Source organism: Cervus elaphus, chromosome 29 (genome assembly GCF_910594005.1).
Source record: "Cervus elaphus chromosome 29, mCerEla1.1, whole genome shotgun sequence".
NCBI lineage: Eukaryota > Metazoa > Chordata > Mammalia > Artiodactyla > Cervidae > Cervus > Cervus elaphus.
The window spans coordinates 54,989,849-55,017,142 of record NC_057843.1 but is presented as its reverse complement, the minus strand read 5'-3'; the positions used below and the strand labels follow the sequence as shown (position 1 = coordinate 55,017,142).

General features: G+C 45.3%; 1 protein-coding gene across 9 annotated transcripts in view; it reads left to right on the top strand.

The window, feature by feature from the left end:
• The window catches only part of LOC122685802 (transducin-like enhancer protein 1), a 91,626-nt gene extending 64,724 nt beyond the window's left edge, over positions 1–26,902 (top strand). For 6 of the 9 annotated variants that reach the window (XM_043890747.1, XM_043890745.1, XM_043890744.1 and 3 more), the window contains 9 exons: positions 150–294; positions 1,330–1,520; positions 2,917–2,993; positions 17,695–17,944; positions 19,665–19,912; positions 23,323–23,470; positions 25,049–25,199; positions 26,089–26,165; positions 26,309–26,902. In XM_043890747.1, coding sequence (XP_043746682.1) covers positions 150–294; positions 1,330–1,520; positions 2,917–2,993; positions 17,695–17,944; positions 19,665–19,912; positions 23,323–23,470; positions 25,049–25,199; positions 26,089–26,165; positions 26,309–26,416 — 1,395 coding nt within the window. In that variant the 3' untranslated portion in view covers positions 26,417–26,902. The remainder of the gene's footprint in view (positions 1–149; positions 295–1,329; positions 1,521–2,916; positions 2,994–17,694; positions 17,945–19,664; positions 19,913–23,322; positions 23,471–25,048; positions 25,200–26,088; positions 26,166–26,308) is intronic. The other 3 variants (XM_043890750.1, XM_043890748.1, XM_043890742.1) reach the window with 1 other exon arrangement.
• Positions 26,903–27,294: the final 392 nt, after the last annotated feature.

The window sequence follows — 27,294 nt, the reverse complement described above, 5'->3', positions numbered from 1 at the left end:
AGTTAATGCTGTCAACATTGTGTGGATTTATGAAAATTGGCCGAGGGAGTAGCTAGAAGGTGCCCAGTGTTCCAGCTGCTGTTGTGATAAATTGTGTAATATGGCTTGGATTAAAAATAATACTCATTTAATTTGTTTAATGATACCAGCATGAAAAAGCCAGCACGCCTGTGCTGAAATCCAGCACACCGACGCCTCGGAGTGACATGCCAACGCCGGGCACCAGCGCCACTCCAGGACTCCGTCCAGGCCTCGGCAAGCCTCCAGCCATGGACCCCCTCGTCAACCAAGCGGGTGAGGCCTCGCCTCCCGTGGGCTGTGTTTTGTTTTTCTCTTTCCCAACTTGATTTGTCTATTCATCTCATTGTGCCGTTTCCCCGTGAATAGGAGAGGTGATTTCTGCCTGACCCCCTCCTTCTTATCTCTGAAAAGCTGTGATAAGAAACAGATGTTTGTCCTTGGGTTTCAGCAGCTGTACCCTGTTCAGTCTCCGACTGTTTACATTTGGCTTTTCTTTTATTTCCAAATAATCCAAATCCCAAGGACTTCAATAAAGTTTCTGATAATTATTCTGCCCATAAGCTCCTTACCAAACTATCATTGTGTGTCTGAGATGGCTGATGTTGACCGAAACGGCCGGTCTGGCCGGCCCACGTGTGTTTCTTGCGTGCCTTAGTTGACCAGTGTTCTGCTGGTATATCCCTGAGGGATCAGTGGTCTCTCTTCCAGGAGAAATCGGGAGGGTTTCACTGAGACTCCAGCCCCTGAACAAACTCATAACTTTTAACTGTATCTTCCTCTCTGGGAAAGGGAGAATGTAATATCCTGGGCCAGGCTGTAAAGAGGCCCCAGAATATTCCTCCTCAACTTGTGCTCTTATTTACATAAATCCAGGATCAGGTTTTTATTTGAAATTGGTACCGGAGATGGAAAGTTCAAGCTGAAGGACAAATCATGGATTTTTATCAGGAAAACCTTCTGAATTTAAGTCAGAAAGTGGTGCATTCTGTCAATTAGGTGCAGTAATGCTGCTTAATTCCACTGGTTTCCCAGTGTTGCCAAGTGGATGTACAAGGGGGAAATGTGTAGGCAGTGCTTGCCTTGGAGTCCATTCTTGCCTGGAGAGGAATTCAGCTCTAGGGAAGAAGGGACCAGGACCCTATGTAGGAATTGGAGGTGATAGCCCCTCCACCCCACCAAACCCCCCGGGCCCCCACACCCCCGGCCTTCCCTCCTTCCCCATAACAGGAGGCCCTGAAGAGTGCCCTGGAATTGATCAGGCCGACGCGAGTGGCCGGGTGAGTCACTGTGGCTTGTGTTTCCTTGCAGCAGCTGGCCTGAGGACGCCCCTGGCAGTGCCCGGCCCATACCCCGCGCCGTTCGGGATGGTGCCCCACGCGGGCATGAACGGTGAGCTGACCAGCCCCAGCGCTGCCTACGCCAGCCTCCACAACATGTCACCGCAGATGAGTGCAGCCGCGGCCGCGGCCGCCGTGGTGGCTTACGGGCGCTCCCCGATGGTGAGGATGGCAGGGGCTGGGGAGGGGTGCGGGTGGGGCCCTGCGGAGCGCCCGCGGCCGGCAGCACCACACCTGCAGACAGAGACCCAGTGTCTCCGCCGCTCCCGCCTCCTTGTCCACCTTCATCAACATGCTGCTTCATTAAGTTAAGGCTAAACACTTTTTGTTTTACTGTTTTTGTGGATGAAAAAAGGCAGTGTTTAGGAGCTCCTTCAGCGGTTCAGGGGACATCTGGTTTTCTCCCACCAAAGTAGGTTTTTTTTTCCTCTGGAAGGCGATGAAATGACTCAAGTAGCTCACAGAAGCCTTTTCATTCGTTTCTTGACATTTTTTTTTCTCCTCTTTAATTCTTAGGAAAAAATATTTGAGAAGCTGTTATTTTCTCTTTCCACGCTTATATTATTCTTTAAACCCAATTGCGTGATTTTGGTGTAAGCAGTGATCTCAGCTCAACAGGGAGAAACACGGAGGGACTGAAGCTGTGGGGCAGGGTCTCCTCGTTCCGCCTTCTCCCACCCTGTAAATGACCTCATGCTTGACCAGGAAGAGACAGAACTGCCAGTAAAGGGGAAAGTTGACCGTGTGGTCCTTGACTGCATCAGGAAAAGGGACTAGATTATAACTCATAGCAAATGAAAGTCCCCAGATCATTTCTGTTGACTCTTTGAAATATGGCATGTGCGTTTCTCTCCTCTTCCTTCTTCATTACCTCCAATAACTGGAGATGATATTAAAGTGCATCGTTTTTTCCCTTCCTTTTCACTCCTAGGAAAGGCTATGCAGTCGAGGGTAAGATAGCCGGGGGACTAGGTGCACAAAAAAGAGAGTCCGTATGTGAATTTCTAAGCGTTGACTTAGACCAGTGGCATGAAACTGGGGTGATTTTGCCCCCTTGGGACATTCAGTCGTATCTGGAGACACTTTTGTTCATCAGAACTGGGGGTTGCTATGGGCACTTAGAGGGCAGAGGCCAGTGATGCTCCTCATTATCCTGCCATTCCAGGCCAGCCCTCAGCCAAGAACTATCTGGCCCAAAACGTCGATATTGCTGAAGTTGAGTCACGTTGTCCTGGCTCAGACTGCGTATGTCCTTTGTACTTGTTTGAACAGGCAGAACATCCTGAGTCCACAGGACGTATTTACCATGGGAAGCTGGTTCTCAATGCACAGATGGATCATGTGCTATCCTGCCTCCCAAAAAAGAAGTGTGTCTTGTGGTATTTAGTGGAGGCTGTATTACTTCTTGCATTATAATTTTTCTTTGGGGAAATGTTAACACGTGTCCCTGTTTCTGTTGCTTTGGGGATTTCTGAGTTTCTAGTAAAAAGTTTTTAGAGGTGTCACAAAGTGCCTACCCTGCATAAACTGAGTCTGCGATGCCTTATTCTGTTTCCAGGTTGGGTTTGATCCTCCCCCTCACATGCGTGTACCTACGATCCCTCCAAACCTGGCAGGAATCCCCGGGGGGAAGCCGTAAGTACCCCTAACTCTTGGGTTCTGTTTTAAAGGTGGTTATTTAGTCACAGGTATCAGCGCACTAGAATTCCAAAGGGAGCTCAGGCTTGGGCGTTTCCAAGGAGATTTCCAGTGTCTTTTCCTGAGGAGTGTTAGCACTTTCTATAAATAGACACCTAGTAGGTGTCATGCCTCTGCCTTCTCACTGTGGGTGATCTCATGCATTTAGTTATTTCTGGAGAGAAGCTGTTGGAGACAGGGCCAAGGAGGGAGGTGAGAACCAGGGATGGTCGGCCCCCCTCGCTTGACCGTTCCTCAGAAAGCTGCTGGGCCTTGTCCTTGGGTTAGAGGGTACCTGTTGGAGGTTTTCCACAGGACTGTGTTGTGGGCAGTAAGCTGTCACAGACTTGAAGTCTCAGAAACGTGAAATATGCTCTTTCTTTACCCAGCTCAGTGCCACTTCTTCCTTATTTTGGTGGAAGCAAGAGTTGCGTGAAATGTGGGGGGAGTCCCCCCTCCCCCCTGCCACCCACCCACAGTGAAGTTTTGCTGGGTGCCTTCCTCTGAGAGCCAGGATTATAAAGTGTAATATGGCATGATGGGAAGCAGTGAGAGGTAGATTAAAGGGCAAAAGAGCATTCAGAATTTGAAAAGCCCTGTGGATTATTCTTCCAGAGTCACTGAAAATCACCTGTTTTCCATAATATGTTAGTAGTTAGAAATGTGATTTCACATAATTCTTAAAGTTCTCCATTTTTGTACAAAGCAAGCTTGAAGTGCGAGAGTCTGTCTGTCTTCTCAGCAAACACTCTTGTTTCCCAAGGTAGAAGATGGCAGAAAGCTGGTTCCAATTCACTGATTTTTTTTTTTTTTCTCCCAAAAGAGGTGCCTGTCACAGGCCTTCAGTTTTTGGGTTTTTTTTTTCGCTTATACCCTTTACTTTCGAACGGTTGCATTCACCTATTATTTACACGTCTGTTGCAAACTGCATTATTTTGAGCAGTCCGTTCGACTACCTGGTCATCCTTGTGTGGTTTTTATTGCAGCCTTGCTTCAGAAGACAGAAATCCTTACCATATCACCTGCTTTTAGAAGGCAGATTCCCACTGCTCCTCTTTTCCTGCATTTTGATATCTATCTCACAATAATTTGACTCATGATGAACTGAAGCTTTGGTGTGTGCTAGGAACTAGTAGAGACGTTAAGAGTTTACAGTGACATCTTGGCCCAGGGAAGAGCAGGGCTGGGAAGTGGGGCAATATTGCAAATACTTTCTTGGCTGGGAGATCTCTTCTGACTGAAACCTACCTGTGAACCACTGTGTTGTGTTTTCTTAGGAAGGTCTCTGGGTGCTTATCGGTATTTCTTACTTGTGGTTGCTGGCAGAGCAGCTAGCTGTCATGTGTCCTTCTATCTGGTGAGTGGATAAAGGGCAGATGAGTACTGTTGAGCCAAGAGACAATAATTAATAGTAACTGATGAATCTTCAGGGAAATATTAAGCAAGTAAGGCCAAGTTCAACTAACCATTAGGGAAAGCCAGTTTCTGCAGTCAGAGCTGTGGGGGGGGGGGGGGTGTCCAGGACCCCACCCTGGATGTGAAATGTGACGAAGGAGGGGTGGGGTGGGCAGAGCTGAGAGCCACAGAGTTGGTCCTGAAGGCTGGTGTGAGGGATGGTTAATGCACCCCCAGTTCCTAACAATTGTGTGTGCAATTAGACACCAAGTTTACACCTTAAGTGAACACGCTTCTTAGAGCCAAAATAGTCATGTTCTTGACTTGCCAGCACCTTGGACTTCCCTGTGTTCACGGCTCAGACCGCAACAGCAGACTGAGAGGCAAAGCTGTGAGACTCATGTGTAACGGTGGTTTTCTCCCCTTGATCAAAAAGGGCACTGGTCTGTGGATCAGAGGGGTCACTACTTTCTAAAACAGTTAAGATGCTTTTTGGATTCTCTTTCAAGATTAAGGTAATATCTTTTAAGATATTACGGGAGGAAGATCAAATTAATTGGTAGCAGAGGGAAAATTGAACTTGCCCACTGTCCAGAATCTGGGCTATGCAGTCTTAGTCCATGTATTAATCCATTAAGTAGTTTGAGAAGACATACTGTTCTCATCGTTTAGTAAGGTCATACTGCCCGACGCAGCGCTGTTCAAACCAGCTATGATGACAGACCAGTTTTTCCCTGAAATGACAAAGATTGAGACTCCTATAAGAGATAAATAAAGATGAGTAAGGGGGAGAAGATACAAAATACCAGTCCCAGTGTTTTATTACAAGAGACAGCAGTCGTGAATTGACTTGAGTTGCTGTGTAAAAGTCTCTGGGAGAGTGGGCACCTCACCAGGGGCAACAGTGAATGTTTGCCAACCATGCTGAGCAGTGCTGTCTGAGGCTCATAAGAGAAATGGTGACAAGCCACCATGTCTAGGGTAGGGTGAACAAAGTGGTACAAATTTTCCAGTGTCTTTCTCTGAGAAATTCCAATGGAAATAATGATTGGAAAGGGCAAATGGAAGCTCTTTGTAGATGTTTGATGGAGAACTGTGTGTTAGGTACCCAGCAGGCCCCAGGAAAGACAATGTTGGTCTTCCTGTCTCTGGGGGGGCTACTGATATTGGGTGAACCTTAAAGAAACAATAAATACTCGAGTTATATTTGTGACAAGTGCTAAGTGCTATGAAGGCAGAACAATGGTGATAGGCAGACAGGTGAAGAGTGATAGAGTTGGTAATGGGTTCCTTGGGGTAGGGTGGATACACAGAAAGCTGAAGTTCACGCAAGAGGATAAGCCAGCTGGGCAGAGGGGGCTGGGAGGGTGGGCTGTTGCAGGCATAGGGGACAGCAGGCTCCCAGCACAGAGAAGGAGCTTGACAATTCACGGGCAGATGGTTGAGTGTCTGAGAAGTGTGGTACAGCCGGGAGCGTTCATTTAGGGTTGGAGGGACCTTAGAAGTGCCTCTAGTGTGGCTGCTCATCTGTGGTTCAAGTTTCCTATAATGGCCTCACCAAGTGTCTGAGCATCTCTGACCCAGCTTCTCTAGTGATGTCAGCTCATTTTCCCTGGCCCTTTGAAAACTCTTTGAGCCCTTGAGTTGAACTCTGTCTCCCTGGAACTTTTACCTGTCAATCCTGTTCTTACCCACTCCCTGGGACCACAGAGTGCTCCACTAATCTATCCTTCTTAGGACAGACAGCTCTTGAGATCTTTGGAGACCACATCTCTCCACCAGTTGTGTCTTCCGGCTAAGTATGTCTGTTGCTTCAGCCCTGACTTACAGGATATGATTTCAGGTTCCTAGGCCGTCTGTCAGTCCCTCCACTCACTTTCCTCTCTTCTACAGATGTCATCCAAGTTTGCTGAATAGGCGAGAGGACCCTGTTGGGAGCTCACAGCCTGATGATGGGGAGATGGTTTTAATCAAGTAATCACCAAAATAAATGTGTAATTAAATTGAGATAGCTGTGACCATACCATACCAGTCAGGTATGACCTAAGTCAAATCCCTTATGATTATACAGTGGAGGAGACAAATAGTTTCAGGGGATTAGGTCTGGTAGATGGAGTACCTGAAGAACTATGGACAGAGGTTCACGACATTGTACAGAAATCAGTGACCAAAATCATCCAAAAGAGAAAGAAATTCAAGAAGGCAAAGTGGTTGTCTGAGAAGGCTTTACAAATAGCTGAGAAAAGAAGAGATGTGAAAGGCAAGGGAGACAGGGAAAGATACCAACTGAATGCACAGTTCCAGAGAATAGCAGGGAGAGATAAGAAAGGCTTCTTAAATGATCAGTGCAAAGAAATAGAGGAAAACAATAGAACGGGAAAGACTAGAGATCTCTTCAAGAAAATTGGAAATATCAAGGGAACATTTCATGCAAAGATGGGCTCAGTAAAGGACAGGAATGGCAAGAATCAAACAGAAGCAGAAGAGATTATGAAGAAGTAGGAAGAATACACAGGAAAAAACTCTACAAAAAACATCTTAATGACCCGGATAATCACAGTGGTGTGGTCACTCACTTAGAGCCAGATATCCTGGAGTGTGAAGTCAAGTGGGCCTTAGGAAGCAAATACTATGAACAAAGCTAGTGAAAGTGATGGAATTCCATCTGAGGTATTTAAAATCCTAAAAGATGATGCTGCGAAAGTGCTGCACTCAATATTTGCACAGCAAATTTGGCCACAGGACTGGAAAAGGTCCGTTTTCATTCCAATCCCAAAGAAGGACAGTGCCAAAGAAGATTCAGACTACCATATACAATTATGCTCATTTCATGCTACCAAGTTTATATTCAAAATCCTTCAAACTAGTCTTCAGCAGTACTTGAACCAAGAACTTCCAGTTCGAGCAGCTAAGTTTAAAAAAGGCAGAGGAACCATAGACCAAATTGCCAACATTCACTGGGTCGTAGAAAAAGCAAGGGAATTCCAGAAAAGTATCTACTTCTGCTTCATTGACTACACTAAAGCCTTTGACTGTGTGGATCACAATAAACTGGAAAATTCTTAAAGGGACGGGAGTACCAGACTGCCTTGAGAAACCTGTATGCAGGTCAAGTAGCAACAGTTAGAACCTTACATGGAAGAATTGGCTGGTTCAAAATTGGGAAAGGAGTACGACAAGGCTGTATATTGTCACCCTGCTTATTTACCTTCTATGCAGAGTACATCATGCGAAATGTCAGGCAGGGTGAATCACAAGCTGGGATCAAGATTGCCGGGAGGAATATCAACAACCTCAGATGTGCAGATGATACCACTCTAATGGCAGAAAGTGAAGAGGAACTAAATTGCCTCTTGCTGAAGGTAAAAGAGGAGAGTGAAAAAGCTGACTTGAAACTCAACATTCAAAAAACTAAGGTCATGACATCCAGTCCCATTACTTCATGACAAATAGAAGGGGAAAAAAGTGGAAACAGTGACAGATTTTATTTTCTTGGGCTCCAAAATCACTGTGGATGGTGACTGCAGCCATGAAAATAAAAGATGCTTGCCCCTCGGAAGGAAAGCTATGACAAACCTAGACTGCATTTTAAAAAGCAGAGACATCACTTTGCCAACAAAGGTCCATATAGTCAAAGCTATAGTTTTTCCAGTAGTCATGTATGAATGTGAGAGTTGGACCATAAAGAAAGCTGAGTGCCAAAGAATTGATACTTTTGGATTGCAATGCTGGAGAGGACTCTTAAGAGTCACTTGGATGGCAAGGAGATCCAACCAGTCAATCCTAAGGAAATCAACCCTGAATATTCACTGGAAGGACTGATGCTGAATCTGAAGCTCCAGTACTTTGGCCACCTGGTGCCAAGGGCTGACTCATTGGAAAAGACCCTGATGCTGGGAAAGATGGAATGCAAAAGGAAAAGGGGGTGGCAGAGGATAAGATTAGATAGCATCACCAACTCAATGGACATGAATCTGAGCAAACTCAGGGAGATAGTGAAGGATTGAGGAGCCTGTTGTGCTGTAGTCCATGGTGTCTCAAAGAGTCAGACATGACTCAGCAACTGAACAACAACAACAAGAACTGTGACAGAGTATTGTTTTCTGAAGCTCTGAAAGGCTGATCCCATTTGGAGGGTTAAGGGAAAATTCTCTTAACCTTAATTCTCTTAACCTTAAGGAAGAGTTTGAAGGGGAAGGGCATAAGCCTCTAGGTAGAGAAACCAGCATATGCAAAGGCCCTGTGGTCTTCCATTCTTTCTTATCAAAGAGCTTGACATTGCCACTGTTCTGTACTTGTTTTGATGTCAGCGTGATCTAAGATCTCAGTAGGCTTTCCCAACCAACCTGGACATTTTTCTCTCTCCCACTTCTAACTTCTCTTGACTTCTTTTTGTTGAAGGCATCATCCCAGTTCTTACAGCTGTACTCAGACTTTAGGTTTTGGTGCTTTCCATTTTATCCAGTCTTCTTATTTCTTAAAATCCTCACCAAGATTGTAGGCGAGAGTTTCCGTTAATGAAATATGTATCTGATCTTGTCTGTTTCTTGCTCAGAAATCTGTAAAAGGTGCATATAATCTCCTGATGCAATCCCTCTGATAGAGTCACCTCAGCTTGTTTTTCCAGCCTCATGTCCTATATGCATCGCATCTCATGCTCTGGCTGAATGGGATAACCTTGTATTCCGTGAATGGCCCTCCTCCTACCTGGAGCAACTTCCCCTCTAATTTGTCTCTACCTGTTCCTGTAGAAATATTTTCTTTCCTTTAAAGACCACTTCATGCTGCTGCCACCTCCAAGAAGCCTTTGCTGATGCCTTTCCCACATATGATCTCTCTCCACCAGCCCCTTCCTTGTAAGTCTTGTGACACTTTCCACACTTAGGCCTTGAATTATAATCATGTGTACAAGTCCTATCTCTATTTGCTTCTTCCCCACTAGAATTAAAGCTTCTGAAGTCCTCTTGTTCCCTTGAGCCTTGATAGCCAGTAAACAAATGCTTGCCGCGTTGACAAGGTGGGGATGAGCCCAGGATTGTGTAAGGCCCTATGATTCATCCTTTTCCAAGGGAGAATGCAGTTTGCATTTTAGAGACATGCAATGCTGATTTATAAGCGGTTGCCCTGACTGTGTTTCCAAACCCTCAAGGCGAAATTTAATTGCTGCGTTTTGTCGACTTAATTTGAACTTACTTTGAGTTTTAGGAAATTTATTCCCTGAACTCTGTGGAGCTCACTGATAAAAAAAGAAACCTGAAGTTTAGACAGATTGACATCTTTGTTATACTTTGTGCCTCCCTCCCCTCAAGATGTTTTTTCCTGGCCCAAGGGCACCACTTTCCTCCCCACAAATACTTGGGGCCGAGGTCTACTTGCCTCGGATAATAACATCTAGAGGTCAGTTGTAACGCACACTAATAATAGTTTGACTCAAGATTCCAGCTAAGTTCCAAGTTCCCTCACCCTGTGTTTTAATGCTAGACGTGTAATTGAGAAATCTTCCACCCACTTGTTTAGTGTTTAAATAAACCTTTTAAACTGCCTTTTTGGAGTTGGAGCCTAATGGGAAGAGAAAATCTAAACTACACTTGGGGTAAAATTGCCTCTTAGGAAAATACGTTTTGCAGCATTGAAAAAAGGCCATCCAGCTTCTAGCTGAGAAGACGTTTCTGTGGCCAGTCCCCTCCCCCTCCTCTCCACTCCTGATCTTGCTTCTGATCCCTATGCTGACCATGTCTAGATTCTACACTTGATTTATTTAGCGGATTTGGAGATCAATTCAGCCCCCCCTTTTACTTATTATGATACTTGGGTACTTTTTTTTGTCTATTAAGTGCATAAAGGAACATGCTTATTTTGTGCTATATTGTCACCACGTGTGTTTGAGTTTAACTTCTGTTTTTCTACCTTTGAATGGTTTAGGACTGTGTACCTAGTTTCTTAGGATTATACTGAAGTGTGAGTCCTTTCCTTTTGATGCGAGTTATGTTTAGCTGCTGGACAATCATCCCTTCCTTTTGTCTCCCTTTTTTACCTCTTCAGAAATGGCATCCAGCTTACTAGGCGTAGTTTGTCTTATCTGTTAAGTGAATACTGCTATTTACCTTCAGTGCTTGGCTCCTTTGCCAGGACTTTTGAAGGGACCTTTGAAGTGGCTGTATTTTAAACTTATCTCTATCTTTGTCTTCCTTTTCATCCACGTGTCTCTTGGTTTGCATCTGGTCCTGCATAGGAGCCCTGTTGCTGCCCCAGCACATTTACAGTTTGGAAACTTTTCATTGATGGAGGAGAAGGTTCTTAGAATCATCAATGCAGACTTTGATCAGAGAACTTCTAGTATATCAGCTAGACCATCTCTTCTTCTTTACTTTGTCTAGTAATTTTTTTTATATCCATTTTAAAAAGTTCTGCATTCCCCTTTATAAAATATGAGGATAGCTGTGTATTCAACTAAATAAGGGAAAAAAGTCTCCCATCTTAATAGTTCAATGTCCTCTCTTTGTATTTTGTTACTAAAGCCCTCCATTGATGTAGAAATGCTGTCTTCAAGTGGGGTGAGGACTGTGGCTTGATCTGCATGTTTGCTGTTTGGGAGTATGCTCAGAGGCCAAACTGGGAAAATCCTGTGAAAGAAGTAAAGGATTTAACAGATGTTCCAAGTTAGGCATGCAGACCCTAAAAAAAATATTAAAGGTAGAGTTTGTTAGATTGGCAAAGAAAGATTTTTATCATTAGTAGATGAATTATATACCTGAGGACTTTCCCCCCCTGAATCTTAGAATAATATGGCTCTGATTTTCTTCTGAGTCCACATCCCAGCAGTCCCAGCCGCCACCTTCACTCTGCTAGTTCTTGATGCTGAGAGCATCATCCAAAATCATAACTTAACATTATTCTCATCTGTCTTAGAATGAGCTAGATGCCACAGCCCTCAGTCCTCGGGGCTCCTTCATGAAGCGCATGGATGATGCCCACGGCCCCTCTTGAGGCGAGAGTGTCAAAAGTAGTGCTGACTTGGAAGCGAAGGTAGAGGTTAGAGCCCCGCTTCTGTGATTGGCTGACCCCTCCTAAGTATGAGCTGAGTTGGACCTGTTATGCATGCTGTCTTGTCCTACTGTCCCTCCTCTGTAGATAATACGGGATGGCGAGCTGCCTCCTGTGACATGGGAACCAAAGGTTGAATCTATGTTAGGCTTCCTACTTTCCTGCAAGTACTTTCCCACGTGACATCATTTCCCCCACACCTCATCAGTCACATTTACAGGGTATGTTTTGTCATAGCATGCTGTAAAAATAGGGAAACGCAACCCAGATGAGTTCTATATGGCCCCCACGTCTCACTAGTGACTAAACCGAAACTCTGGCCTGGGTCCTCTCACTTCCTGAGCTTCACTGTATGCTCTTCAGCACCCAGACTCTGGAACCAACTTGTCACATGTGACCCTCGGCAACTTCTGCTGCGGCTGATGTCTGCGGGGTCTCGTATCCACCGGGTTCTGCTGATGGGGTGGCCTGTGAATTTCACAGTTACTGTTCTCGTTGCCTCTTGTTCTGCTCTTCATCAGCTTTGTATCTCTGGGACTGCCTCTCCCCTTTGAGAAACCACCTCTTAGGCACATTTGGTATAAGTTCTTTGGGAAAGTTGGCTGGCAGAGCCCAAGTGGTTAGAGGACTCCCCACCTTTTTGTGGCTCACTTTCCTTACTGGAGCAGTCTTTCATGCCTCGATGCGTAAGTGATTAGGTAGCAGTTAATGAGTTGAGACATTCAGATTCTTCTGCTGAGCACCAGCTGTATGCTCACTGGTGCAGTCATCCCACCTGTCCCCAGAGGGCTCGGAAATGAGACAGATATCACTGTGGGCAGTTGTCCTCAGCGTGATACCGATTTATGTTGAATCAGGGCGCCAGGAAAGGACTCACGGCACCTGGGGAGTCGAGGCAAGCCGCGAGAGTGGGGAGGAGACGCGCACCGAAGGGGAGGCGGTGCTATTCTAGGCAGGAGGGAACAGTTTGTGCACAACGTGGAGATGTGACAGCCTGCGATATTTTAGGGGACTGGCCTGTTGTGCCACACGGCTGGGAATTTAGGCTACAAGATGGTCACGTGAACTGCGGCTCATAGGCACTCAATCGTGAAGACTTGGTGAGCCATAAAAAGTGAGTGAAGGTTTTGATCTGATCAGATTTTTTTTTTTTTTTTTTTTTGATATCTGCTAACACAGCAAGAAATTCTCGCTCAGGAGGGCCAAGTCAATAGGCAGCAGAGTCTTGGCCACAGCCTTCATCGTGGGGTCCCTGGTTCTTCATTACTGTGTGCTGGATTCTGCCTACTTCCAGCGAACCCACAACTCTAGCACTGACCACAGAACACTGTGTGGTTTTATGAACAGGGGCTAGTCTGCTGGGGAAAGAACCTGCTTGCTGGAAAAGCAGTGCCGTTTCCCAGTTCGCAGCACCAGCAGGGACCCGGGGTGCCTCCACCTCTGCTGTGTGCCCCAGGAGTAAAGAGTCCCTGGTTCCAAAAGAGTTCAGTTTCATTCAGGTTTTAAATCTGTGATGTCCTTCCAAAAAAAATAAATAAATAAACCTGTGATGTCCAGTGAGCTTTATTCTGTTCAGTTCTGCCACCAGATTTCAGAATCAGATCCTGATCTGCAAGTGCTTGTTTCAGACAGCCGGGTCTGGGGACTCAGCTCTCTGAGGCTCTGGGGTGTGGGTAGGTGGCCCCTAACCAGGCCCCATCACCCAAGGCTCCTCCTTTCTACCCCGCAGTTGACCACAATGCTCTCTCCAGACATCCTCCACTCGTCTTTGCCTGTGCTGTCCCCCCACCTAGCCTTTTAGGATTTATGGGTATCCTGGTTTTCCTGGCCTCATGCTTTCCTGGCTCCCACCCCACGCCTTCCTCCCTTTCCGCATTCCTGGCTGTCACACTTGTCCTCTGGTCACGATAAGAGCCCTGGGTTCAGCATCGCCTCGCTTTCCTCTTTTTAAGTCACGGGCATTTAGTATCGATGCTGTCATTTCCCGAAGGGCCCTGCAGGTGTCAAGCACAGTGTTACGTGTTTTGCACTTTAGCAGCTGGTGGCCCTTTTTTTCCTTGCTACCACCCCTGCGGCCCTTATGTTTCATTATTATTTCTATCTCGTCGATCAGGAAACAGATACATAATAGGCTGCAGGTAGTTAAACTTCTTAGGAAGACCATAGTCAGTGATTTTGAGGCTGTGAGCCAGGGCCCCTGAAGCTCACGCCCCTTTAAATCCAGGGTCTGGGCTCTCAGCCTGGCTGTGGACCCAGCTCACAGTGGTCAGGAGTCCTCCTCTTCCCTTCTTTTTTCTTTTTAAAGAGTTATTCGTTTGTCTTTGGCTGTGCTGGGTCTTCGCTGGTGTGTGTGGGCCTTCGTCAGTTGTGGCGAGCGGGGGCTGCTGTCTCGTCTCCGTGTCCAGACTTCTCATTGCGGCGGTTTCTCTTGTCGCTGAGCGCGGCCTCTGGGTGTTCATGCTCAGGTAGTTGGGGCCCATGGGCTTGGTTGTGCTGCGGCGTGAGGGCTCTTCCTGTGTCCGCTGCATCAGCAGATGGATTCTTTGCCCCTGAGCCACCAGGAAAGCCCCTCCCCTTTTTCTGGAATAAACGCATCCAACTTTGTTTATTTGTTTAATTTTATTTTAGTTTTAATTGGAGGATAATTACAATATTGTGTTGGTTTCTGCCATAGGTCCCCTCCCTTTTGAGCCTCCCTCCCATGAATACAAGCTTTAAAAATCGAAGCACATGTATAGGAAAGTACACAAATCATGTGTGTATAGCCCAGTGACTTTGCACAAAGAACGCCTGAGAAACCTTATCCATGCCTCTTCCAGTCCCAGGGGGAGCCACCACCCCAACTTCTAATAGCAGAGGTAAATCCTGCCTGTGTGTGAACTTCTATCAATGCAGTCATGCCATATGCATTCTTTTGTGGCTGGTCTCTTTCTAAATTCAGGCATGAGAAATATTTATAAATGTACACTATCCATTTGTAAATACCCCCTCCTAGTTGATCTTACTTTTCCTAGTTTCTCAGTCAGTAAAGAGGCAAAGTTTCCTTCTGGTACCTCGTCAACATTGTTAGGATGTGCCATTGAAGCGGGCTTTCTCAAAGACCCTCCTGTTCTTCCTGGAGGTGAATAACAGATTCCAAGCTGTTTCATTTGCTTCCCTGGTTTTTCCTTTCCATCTTTCCCTCTGTGAGCCGCACCTGCCCTGTGCCTCGTTGGGGTTTGTTCATTTGATTAGGCTCTCCAGCACAGCGGGCAGCGCCAGCTTCCTCTGAGGCCCCCTGTGACTGATGTATTAACATCGTATGGGTTTCCCCTGGGATGGACAAATGTTCACAGCTTCTGGCAGCAGTTCGCTGCACTGTGAATCAATTTTAAAACTGCCTAAATATGATGATCACAGACCTCCTGTGTGGTTTAAAGAAGAGGACACCTGGGAGAGAGGTGGGTGTCTTCCAAAGACAAGCATACAGCTCTCCGTCTGTACTTCGTGCATCCGTTTTAATCTGGAACATTTAACTCTATAATAAGCACAGTTCCAGGGGAAGCAGATAAAATTTCTTCCCTAAAAATCCAGAAATTGCTAAAATGGCACCTGATAGAAACTGCCTACCTGGAAGTGCCCACCTTGATTTATGGCAAACAGAAAAGTTAACCCTCACATCTGCCGTAATTCTTTAGAAATTATGGATAGCTCGAAGAAGCAAGTTTTCTCCCCATGTTGACCACCGTTCATTTGTTATCCTCAGACCTAGATTGTGGTGCCTGGTATCTGGGTCACATAACTTGGAATGTGGATAGACTTCAACCCCAGTTCTTGTGGTCTTATCTTCAAGGGCAGTAACACAATGCTTTTTGATTCCAACTCCAAATACCCTGTAATAAATGGCATAGGTTCAATTAATTCTAATGTGCATGTATTGAAACATCATGTGGACTTGATAAGGACTAAGAACACCCAAGGATACTGTGGGCTAAAAAATAGAAGATTTAATAACAAAAAAGAAACAGACTAACTGATGTAGAGAACAAACCAGTGGTTATCAGTGGGGAGAGGAAAGTGGGGGAGGGACAAATGGGGTAGGGAATTAAGAGACACAAACTATTATGTGTAAAATAAGCTACGAGGATATATTGTACAACGCAGGGAATATAGCCAATATTTTACAATAACTATAAATGGAGTATAACCTTTATAAGTTGTGAATCAATATGTTATATGCCTGTAAATTACATAATGCTGTACATCAATTATACTTCAATTAAAAAATACAGATTTAGTGGTTTAGTGACGTAAGTGCCTTGATCTCTAATTGTTTTATTTGCATATTTATTTCCTATGACATTCTGCATGGTTCCCACCATGTGTATCCTGTCATTCAAATTAAGGGTAATGTTAAGGATTTGGGCCAAATAGCCATTTAATATTAGTTATTGGAACAGTTTGCCAGGAGATAACATATCTAAGATTCCTTTTGCCTTTTCATACTCTAAGATTCTTAGAGTCTAAGGAGTCAGATATTTTATTTTCAAGCTAAGAAGTTATGTGGGTTTTATGTGCAAGCAGGTAGAAACCTGATATCTTGTATCAGTTTTCAGTTTTGTGCATGCTTAGTTATTTTTCAAACTTTGAGTTAGCATTAAAATGAAAATTTAAGTTCTATATTTAATGCCTATGGTCTTTAGGATCTGTTAAGGGCCTTCAAGGTGCCAATGATAAGTTCCAGAAGGAGCCCAGACTTACCCTAGAGGGTTATGGGAAGGAGAAAACCCTACATACTTCATTTGTTGTTTATGCATGCAGACTTATAGAGGTTTAATGTTGCACTTCTAGCTTACCAAGTGATGCTTTGAATAAGAAGAAAGTGAAAGCAGTGGTCTTCAAAGTGCCTAGTTCAGATGTGGATGGGAAATATCACTCCTATTTCTTCCATCCCCTACAGGGTCTTTTCTTTGTAGAGATTTTATAGTATCTGTAATATATTAGTGCTTGGAGTTTAAGTAATTAGATTGTTAAAGAAAAAATATGCTTTAAGATTTGGGTTTGGAAACAAGTGTACACTGGGATTAGGTTTGTCTGTATTTAACAGGGGAGAAAATAATAGCCAAAATAACATAGCTTATTTCTCTCTCCCATAAAAGATACTGGCTGCCAGCCCAGGGCAGGTATCACAGCCCCAATAGTGTCTCCAGGGTTTGTGCATCCTATCATTTTGTTTTCTGCCCCTCAGCAATTGATTTCCATCTTCAAAGTCATGTTGTGACCCAAAAAGGGTACGGAAGCTCCAGTCATCATGCTCATAGTTCAGTTAGCAGAAAAGAGGGAAAGAAGAGAGAAGGCCCTTCTCTCTTTTTAAATTCTTTTTTTTTTTAAATTAATAAACTTATTTTTAGAGCAATTTTAGGCTAACAGCAAATTTGTACGGAAAGTACAGACGGTTTCCATATCCCCCAGATCCCCGTTCTGTCAGGTTATGACTGAGGGCTACCCAGCAGCTGCCGCCTGCGTCTCCTCAGACAGGACACGGGCACACCTGGCCAGAGCGACGCTGAGAGGGGTCGTCCTTTACTGGGGGCGTTGCTGCCGTTGATAGAACTGGGCTTTGTGGCCAGAGCAGACAGCGAGGTAGTTGAGGAGGAAACTCGAAGTCTTTGTCACAGAATCATGTAACTGAAGACATTCTCTTTTATTATTGTATGTCAATTACGCAGAAGAGAGTTTTAAGTCCAGACATGAAACTGGTACGTTTAGAAAGCTGTTTTTGTCTGTTGATTTTGAAATATACTATACCACGTGTAATTATTATGAGCTCGTAAGGGCTTCATCTTAAGCAGCAAAAATAATCATTTTACATTGTACTAAGAAATCATACAATTATACTAGGTACATAGAAGGAGGAATTTTATGGTAATTTGGAAGTACATTTAGTGTTTTTTTGAAGGAATTTTTTTAATGAAATAAAGCAGCACAATTTAAAGATCTTTATAAAATTTTTAAATATTATTCAATTTTTTTTTATACCCTAGACTTTGGCTATTGTTTATTTCATTTGTTCCATCAATAAACACTTCAACTTCTATTGCTTTCAAAAGGAAAGCAGAGCAAGAATCTTTCTTTTGTCTTTCTCATAGAAGTATACTGTGGTAATGATTAATTGCTCTATGATAAATATTTTTTCTGTCTTCTCTCATGTTCTTCTCCCTAATCATCCCATCTCCAAAAGTGCATACTCCTTCCACGTTACCGCAGACGGTCAGATGCAGCCCGTCCCCTTCCCCCCAGATGCCCTCATCGGCCCCGGCATCCCCCGACACGCTCGCCAGATCAACACCCTGAGCCATGGGGAGGTGGTGTGTGCGGTGACCATCAGCAACCCCACGCGACACGTGTACACGGGCGGGAAGGGCTGCGTCAAGGTCTGGGACATCAGCCACCCCGGCAACAAGAGCCCCGTCTCTCAGCTCGACTGTCTGGTGAGTGAGAAGGAGCCGGTGCACGAGGGTAATTTCCCCCTGGAGACTCAATAAGGAAATCGCTGTCGGGGCCTGGGTTTTATTCCCATTATGAGGAAATGGAAGCCCATTCTGTTTCCTGTGTTAGCCATTTAGCTCTCCCCACCCTCTCCCCTCAGCGTGAAGGTTTCATTTGTTGCTATTTCAGTGGTTAAATCCCAGAGTTGATGGATTTCTCTTAAAAAAATATTTCAACGGTAGTTTACAGAAGCTGTTCTTGTTTGAATGTGTGTTCAGAAGGGGGTGTCCTGTTTAATGGATGGAGCGCAGCTAGGCCTGGACTCTGAGCCCTGTACTCCACTCCACTTTTAATTTCCCTGCAGCCTTTGGATAAATATTGAAGAGTAAACATTTGATAACGTGACATAGAACCATTCTGAACAGGGGCTGTGTTTTCAGGGAGATCTGGCTGAGTTTTATGACCTTAACTTCAGGAAAGAGTTAATAGATCACACTGCACGAAATCAGGGCCGCCTTCAGCAGAATGGGGGCGGTGGGGTGGGAGGGAGTGCTCCCTTCAATCACCTATGCCTCCTCCCCATGCCCACTCCCACAGGGCGAGAATACCCTGTTGCAGTTTTAGGGATCATAGAACATGTTGGGACATGTCCTTTACACAGTACCCACGTACAGAACCCATTCACAGACCACGTACCATTGGCCTTGAGCAGACTATAGGCTGCCTTGTGGTCCTTGACCCACAGCCTGCCTGGCACACAGCAAGGGTTCTGGAGAGGGTGTTTCCAAGAAGGCGGCAGACTGTGGTTTTGAGATGAAAAGGCTCTTTGGGATAGTCCTTGATTTATTTTTTTAATCAAATAACTTAAACATATATCTATTAATGAAACTTAAACATGAGGAAACATACTTAAACACAGCTTAACATTCTATGGTCTTAGGAGAGTTTTGTAGCACTCATTTTTTTAGAATCACACTGGTTACAGTTTCTCCACTCTTTGAACAATAGGCCATGGTTAAAGCACAGTAAAGACTTTGGCTGTTCCCGCTGGGGATGTGGTTACTTCTTTGTTGGTGGTGGCGGGGGCGGGGGGATCATTATAGAATTCACCTTCCTTTCTAATGTGTTGGTTTTGATGGAGAGATGCCTTCTTTTGTTAATTTCTTTGGCCTCTGGATTGAAAGGCTTAAATATGACAGCAGCCAGGTTACAACTGGAGAAAGCAGCTGTGTTAAATTCCCAGACACGGATCCATCTGGCTAATGAAGACACGGTACAAGCCTTAGGCAGAGAGACTTAAGAGTAATGAAAACCAAAACCCAGGCAGCAAGTCTGCATTTTCCAAATAGTAAATAACAGGGTAATGAGGTCAAAGATTTCTAAACCAGCTTTGAAAAGTGGTTTTTTCCATGGAGAAGTACATGTACACCCGCCGTACATGTACTGATGGCCTCCGCTTTGGCTCTTCAGCAGAAAACTCAGCAGCAGTGGGAGTTACACGTAAGCCTTCACATGCACTGAGCGGTCCTGTGAGGTTGCTTTGTTTACCACTCCGAAGGAGCCAGTGGCCATCAGAACCGGATCTTTACTATAGAATGCTTGCTTTGCTAGTATCCGTGAAATACCACATTTTAAGTCAACAACCAAGATAGCCGTTAGAGAACACGGCATTGTTGCTGCTTGGTCATGCATTATAACAATTGAATTACGTTTATTTCACAGAACAGGGATAACTACATCCGTTCCTGCAAATTGCTCCCTGATGGCTGCACTCTCATAGTGGGAGGGGAAGCCAGTACCCTGTCCATCTGGGACCTGGCGGCTCCCACCCCGCGCATCAAGGCAGAGCTGACGTCCTCGGCCCCCGCCTGCTACGCCCTGGCCATCAGCCCCGACTCCAAGGTCTGCTTCTCCTGCTGCAGCGACGGCAACATCGCCGTGTGGGACCTGCACAACCAGACGCTGGTGAGGTGAGCGGGGGTGGTTTCCTAAGCTGGGATTCCTTGGGTCAGAAAGGCCCCCTCCTCCCATTTCTCCTGCTTCTCTGCCTGCCCCCAGGTTCTCAGCCCACAGAGGCCAGGCTTAGAACTGGGTGTCAGGACCGTGTCGCTGCCCTCAGGGGCTTACACTCTTGCTGCCATGCTTGGGTGTCACCCAGACTTTATATTTACCTCCCTGATGTTCCTATTCTTCATGCCAGATTTGTTTAAAAAACATCCCTGGCCTTTGCCAAGGGGCAGAATACCATGGATTAGATGGAGGTACAAAAGGTCCTCAACGCTAGATGTTTTTGGCTTTGCCTGGAACCTCATATGTGCAAACAGGAACCAACTGATACAGGATAACAGAAAATCAACAAAAGAACATTAGAAGAGATTCCATGAATTTAAGCCACAAAATGGTTTTAAAGTAGCAGTGTTTCTCAATAACTAAATAAGCCCTGTCCAGGGGTCATTTCCCCCAGGAACAAGCCTAGCTACTTGGAATCTGCCACCTTTGTGTCCCCTCCTTGGCTCTGGCCAGCTCCCTCCCTCTGGCCAAGTTGATGCTCATGTCAGGGATGTTAGAGAAAAGCCTTTTGAAAAGAAAGCACTGGACTTCCCTGGCGGTCCAGTGGTTAAGAATCTGACTGCCACTGCAGGGGACACGGGTTCGATCCCTGGTCTGGGAAGATCCCACATGCCACAGGGCAACTAGTAAGCCCATGCGCCCCAACTACTGAGCCTGTGTTCCGCAGCAAGAGGAGGCACCGCAGTGAGAAGCCCATGCACCACAGCTAGGGAGTAGCCCCCCACTCACCCCCAAAATAAATGAATGAATAAATAAAGGAAGCACTGATTAAACATCTAAGGCGGAATGGGCCTGTGTTTTGCCCTTTCTTGTCACAGTTCATCTTCACTTAGAAACACTGCGTGTGGTGCGTTTTTAGGCTCTTGGGTTACTTAGCAGAACTCCTTCCATGCTTCCAGGCCAAGGGCTGGAGGAAAGGAAGAGAGCATGGAACTCATTAGAGCAGCTCACTCTTCAGCCTTTTCTGTAGAAATCTACCAAGTCTTACCACACCAGGCTCTGTCCTTGCATGTGGGTGACAGTCTGCAGTTATTTTATTTTTTTTGGTCACTCTCTGGGCAGCTCAGAATGAGCAAAGTGAACAACTGGAGCCAGAGCCAACAGCCACTTCAAACTTCTAACCTCGTGATTGTTGGCTATTTTTTTCTTTGTTTTCTGCTTTTTTTTTTTTAAACTTAATAAATACACTTTCAAAATATTCATTTGAAGTGCTTTTCAAGTATTCCTCTCTTTAACCCCTGTCACTTGCACCCTACTTTATCCTGATGTTATCAGGGAGGAGCTGCAAAGGGGTTCGGGCACTCTGCCCTCTTGTGTGCTCTGAGCCCCCGCTCTGTGCCAGCCCCCGGGGAGTGAGCCCCTGTTGGATATGACGGGGTCGGGCCTCACACGTCTCTCCGTCTGGACTGGCCACACGCGGCTAGTGGCCACTCTGTGTGACAGGGCAGTGCAGAGTCTGTTGAATATCTGTGTATCTCTGTGACCCAGCACGTTCTGAACAGCCCTCAAAGCTGCTTTCTAGGAGGCTTAGTGCAGCGCTGATAGATGGATGGAGGGATGGAGAAATGAGCACCCACTACGTGTTTAGGTCCCCAGAGAAACAGTTGTTCTCAAGGAGTCCGGGTATTTCATGAGTTCCAGAGGTAAGAAGAATTCAGAGGCTGAAATGAAAAGGAGGTCCTTGGGTTTCACAAGTTTTTTGAAGATGGAAAAGCAGCACTTTGGAAAGGTGGGGTAGGACTGTTGTAGGCCTGGGGGACCAGCAGGGACACCTTGGACGCAGGCTGGGACTTTGAGGGACAGAGTTGGGGTGCATGGGGGAGAAGACCATGGTGGAAGTTCCGAGTAGTTTTCAGAAGAGAGACTTCTGAAGTAATGCTTTGTATCTTGTCTCAGAATTCAGGGCAGCAGTGGAGCTCACATCCTCTCCTCCATGCCCTTTACATTCCAAGCTCAGCTTTAAAGTTTGAAGCTCTGTGGGAATAATAAGGTAACAGGAAGGAGAGGCAGTGGAAACTGCTCTGAGTGTTGAGTTCCCAAGCAGTTCTCTCATGGAGTCTACCTGGTTTGCCATCCTGAAAAAGCCTTGGAACGCCTCTCACCTATTCCAGTCACTCCCCTGCCTGCTCCCTCTTGGTCTGCAAAACCAGGCCCACGACCCCCCACACCATCAGCCCCGTGGTGGGTTACATCACCCTCCCTTGAGCAAGCCCCACCTGAGGCCTGGCAGAGCGTCTGTGCTCAGCAAACCCATGTTGGTTGGTCATTCTTGGTGGTGATTCATTGTGTTATTTATTTATTTTTTTAAGTATAGTTGATTTACAATGTTGTGCTAATTTCTGCTCTTCAGCAGAATGACTCAGTTAGATACATATATACATTCTTTTTTTATATTCTTTTCCATTGTGGTTTATCTCAGGAGATTGGATGAAGTTCCCCGTGCTGCAGAGTATGACCTTGTTGTTTATTCATTCTAAATGTAATAGTTTGTATCGACTAATCCCAAAGTCCCAGTCCATCCCTCTCCCTCCGCCCCATCCTTTCCTTGGCATACACAAGCGTGTTCTCTGGGTCTTTGGCGGTAGTTATTGACTGAGGCATGAGATTCCCCTTTAAGAGAACAAAGGCCTTGTGCTGGGATTCCAGGCAGGACCATGCCCAGGGGTCAGTCAGCAATCAGCTCTCTCTGCCCTGTGCGTCTGAGTCAGGAGGCTGGTATGCCCCTTTGTCTCTGGGAGTCCAGATTTCCTAACGCAGGGCTTTTTCTAATAGAGAACGCGAGGTTGAGTCAATACATGAGCTCATGCTTTGCTGGCACGAAGGCCATCTCTGTGTTACTCACTCATGGAAATGGATGTGCCCCCGGGCCCTGAGTCCATGATGTGGTGATACAGGCCCTTGCAGTAGAGGCGAGGCCTGCCTCTTTCTATAAGGAATACACTTGGGATTCTGTGTGTTTGTCTTTTTTTTTCCCCCTTCTTTTCACACTTAAACACTTTTTCAGACCTGGGAGGAATTTCACCTTCCAGACAGATTTGTAAGAATAGCTCTTGGAGTGTATTTAACTTCTCCTGTGTGGTGACCTAAAACAGCATTCCATTTCTTCAGCACTTGGATCACGAAAAAAGAAAAAGAGAATCTGCAGGTGCCGTTTCCTCTCCTCCTCAAGGGAAGAAGGTTGGTTTGATCTTGCACATCAGCAGACACCGAGGAGATGACACACGCCCGGCGAGTCCAAAACTAACAACACAACAGTGTTTACCTTGAGCTCTGGCAGGAAATCATTATTCAATCTGGTTTGTTTTATCAGGCAATTCCAGGGCCACACGGACGGGGCCAGCTGTATTGACATTTCGAACGATGGCACCAAACTCTGGACGGGCGGCTTGGACAACACGGTCCGGTCCTGGGACCTGCGCGAGGGGCGGCAGCTGCAGCAGCACGACTTCACCTCCCAGGTGCGGCCCGGCCCTGCCCGCGACCCTCCGCGCTCCGTGTGTGGGGCCCCACCCCCGCCGCACCCCCAGGAGGGCAGAAGCCAGACAGGCAGACCAGCCCTTCATCTGAGATACACACGCACACACGTATACCCCCCAGATCACCCTGAAACACTCAGACTGGCTTTTAACATGCTGTAGCGTAAGACTTGTTAGTTGTTTTGTTCATCGGTGAATTCACTGCAGGAATTTGTGCCATGAAGAATGTACAGGGTCTGACGTGTTGTCTGTCCATCTTCTCACCCTTTGATGTAGGGGTGAGAGATGATTTGATTCTCATATAAATAGACCTTGAAAAATATGCAGGGATGTCACAAGGAGTAGAGAAAAATCACAACAGCTCTACAAGTTAATTCATTTCACTTTCATCAGGGAGCTTAAAAAATACAGGGGTACCTCAGTGGATGCCTGTTTTATTAGTCATCCCTTAGAAATTGGACTCATGACTGACTAGATTTATGGAGTTTTGAAATGATAGGAAAATGGCAACTTTGATTGTGCATTGTGGAGATTATTTAGATATCAAGTGTCTAACTCTAGGCCTATTTGGGGAAAGACAGTGCATGCCATGTTAAGTGTTTTCTGATGGTGGAATTGTTTTATTTTGTCATGACTTATTTACTTACTTTTTTTTTGGTAGTAAAAATAATTCAACTCAGAAAAATAGGACAGAAATGGAATGCAACTATACATTCAACTAAATTTCATGTCCCTGTCAAAATTTTGTTGAGTTCTTTATAGTCTTCCCTGTTCCCTTCCAGCCCTGTTTCCATTATGGTTAGGATTCTATTTTCGGTCTGCCTTTTTTTATAAAAAAACTTCTTATGAAAAATTTCAAATATATGTGAGAACAGAGAATATTCAAGCATATATGAGAGCACAGAGAATTATATGATAAGCTCCATATGCCCATCACCCAGCTTCAGTTCCTAACACATAACCCTTCTCATGTGTCATCCCTGCCCCCAAACACTGGATTATGTTAAAGTAAATCCCAGACCTTGTATCACTTCATCCTTAAGTATTTCAGTTGGTATCTATAAAAGACAGGCTTTCAAGAATCCACTTGCAACACAGGAGACGTGGAGTTCGATCCCTGGGTCGTTAAGATCCCCTGGAGGAGGAAATGGCAACCCACTCCAGTATTCTTCCCTGAAAAATCCCGTGAATAGAGAAACCTGGAGGGCTATGGTCCATGGGGTCGCAAGAGTTGGTTATGACTTAGTGAGTAGACCACCACCACTAACTGTAAAAAGACAACCCTTTTAGACAACATGCATGAATACCTTTATTCGTTCCTGAGGATACATTTCTTGTTTGCATCACCCGTGGAACAAGTGTTGTTCTTCCTTCCCAAGTTGTTCCTTAAAGGTCTTTAACACTTGACTTATCTGGGTTGGGTTGCTTGTCCTGTAGGCTTTGCCACAGCCTGCGCCTTATTTATTACGTCCTCCTGTCCTTGCTAGTTTTCCCTCTGTTGTCTGTTCACTTCCCGGGTCTATGGGCAAAGTACTCAGTGACCCTCTCTGCTTCTTGTAGATATTCTCCCTTGGGTATTGCCCGACTGGGGAGTGGCTGGCCGTGGGCATGGAGAGCAGCAATGTGGAAGTCCTCCACGTGAACAAACCTGACAAGTACCAGCTGCATCTCCACGAGAGCTGTGTGCTGTCCCTAAAATTTGCTTATTGTGGTGAGTTCAGCTGAGAGGAAACCAGAGGACACCGGTGGCCGAAATGGAAAATACTTCTAAAAAAATACAGTGGAGATCATATCTGGAAAAAATGTTGTTCTCTGAGCAGCTGGATGCAATCATTCTATTGTCTTAAAATTGTCCCTCAGAGCATAGTGATGGCTGTTTCGGTCTGTTTCCCTAATTTGAGAAAAGTCAGCAGGCGATAAAATTGCCTAATACATGGTTTTGACGCATGTTTGTTTTTAGTGAAGAGAGTCAGAAGTGTGGGTGGAGGGCAGTTAGGTACCCCTCTGAGGGGGATGGGTGGGGATTTGTAGGAGAATGGGGCAGGAGCAGAGGAGGTCATTGTGGACTGACCAGGATGAGGAGCCCATGATCAGAGAAGGGAGCATTTAGGGGCGCCCAGACCATTACACTCTGCAGTGAGGAAAATGAGGAGAGAGGTTCATGGGGAATCCAGTACTTATGCATGAGATAAGGGGTGGATTAGTAGCTTTCACATTACTGACCACATTCTATGTGCCATATATCCTGTCTGCCATTTAACTTAGATTCCTCATTCAATCCTTTCTAGTCCCATTTATCATAAGGAGACTAACAGAAAACAACTTCATTGATTGACAGAGGACCCACTGCGTGCTGGGTGTGAAGCTACCTGTCATGTATCCAGTGGCTAATGGGACTGACATGGTCCCTGCCACTGCTTTGATTAAATCCAAGGTCACAGATGGTTCACAGTGGAGCCCATGTTTAAAACCTGCCCTCTCTACTTCTGTCACACCCTTGGGCGTGATAGTTCATAATTAAACAATGCTCTGAGTTTGATTAAGTAGCTAGTATATACCAGGAATTTTGATCTTATTACCTGTTCTTTTGCTAATTCTAGGTAAATGGTTTGTGAGTACTGGAAAAGATAACCTCCTCAATGCTTGGAGGACCCCCTATGGAGCTAGTATATTCCAGGTAAGTCAGTGATCCTCACCTAGAATGGCAACAGTTGGACTACAGTATTCCTGATGATGCTGGAAGTGAAGGTGCCTTGGAGGGACAGGGCATGGAGCGTCTCTTTTCCACACCAAACACACGTCCATTGTTTTCTCTTCCAGTCCAAAGAGTCCTCATCTGTGCTCAGCTGTGACATCTCTGTGGATGACAAATACATTGTCACTGGCTCAGGGGACAAGAAGGCTACAGTCTATGAAGTCATCTACTGAAAACATTATGCGGTTTAATGTTTATAGTTGAATTGGGCCAAAATGTTTTGAATTTGTAGAAATAGAAAAGTCGTAACTTTAAAAACACGAAAACCTGTTTCCAAACCTTGACACGAAACTACTTTGCATCTACAAAGAGGAGGCAACGAGCGCATCGAGAGAAGGTCACTGGTCTACCTAGACCAAACGGAGCACCAAGGCAACGTGGACAGAGGGGTGAGGGTTTCGGGCTCCAGGAGTGGAGCCTGCCGGCCCAGGCAGAGTTCATCCTTTTCTTTCTGTGAGGTCTGCCGAGATTACCTTTCTGTTCCTTGTGGCTCCCCTCCTGTCTGTCCTTGATAGATCAGTGGTGTCTCCAATGAACTTGTTTCCTGGTTTTGCATCTTGTGAAATGTTTTTTTTTTTTGTATTTTTGTTGAAGGTTAAACATTTGTATAAATTGTAAATATATTTGGTTTATTACAGTAAAGGCTTTAGTACCAATAAGTGGTTTTCCTTCTTCTTCTTTATTGTTTTTAATCATCGGTGTGGGTTCTATAAGCAAAGTTCAGAAATTTGTAGAGGAAGTTTTAAAATGCACTTCTCATTTTATAAATATATTTGGTCACAGACTCCTGGTACTCTAGGACCTAATTACCTCTTCTGAGTTAATCAGGAAGTCAAGAGGAAGAATAATAAGTAACCAAAGGTTTATTAATGATGATTTTATTTGGGAAGCTAACATAACATGACTTAAACCAAGATTCATTCTTTTGTTTGGGTACTCTTGTGATTCGAAGTTGTAAGTTAAAGCTTTATTTTTTCTTGGTGGTTCACTGGGAGACAGAATACTCTTTTTTTTCTAGGGAAGCCTGGCATTTTCAAATCTATAGTCTCCC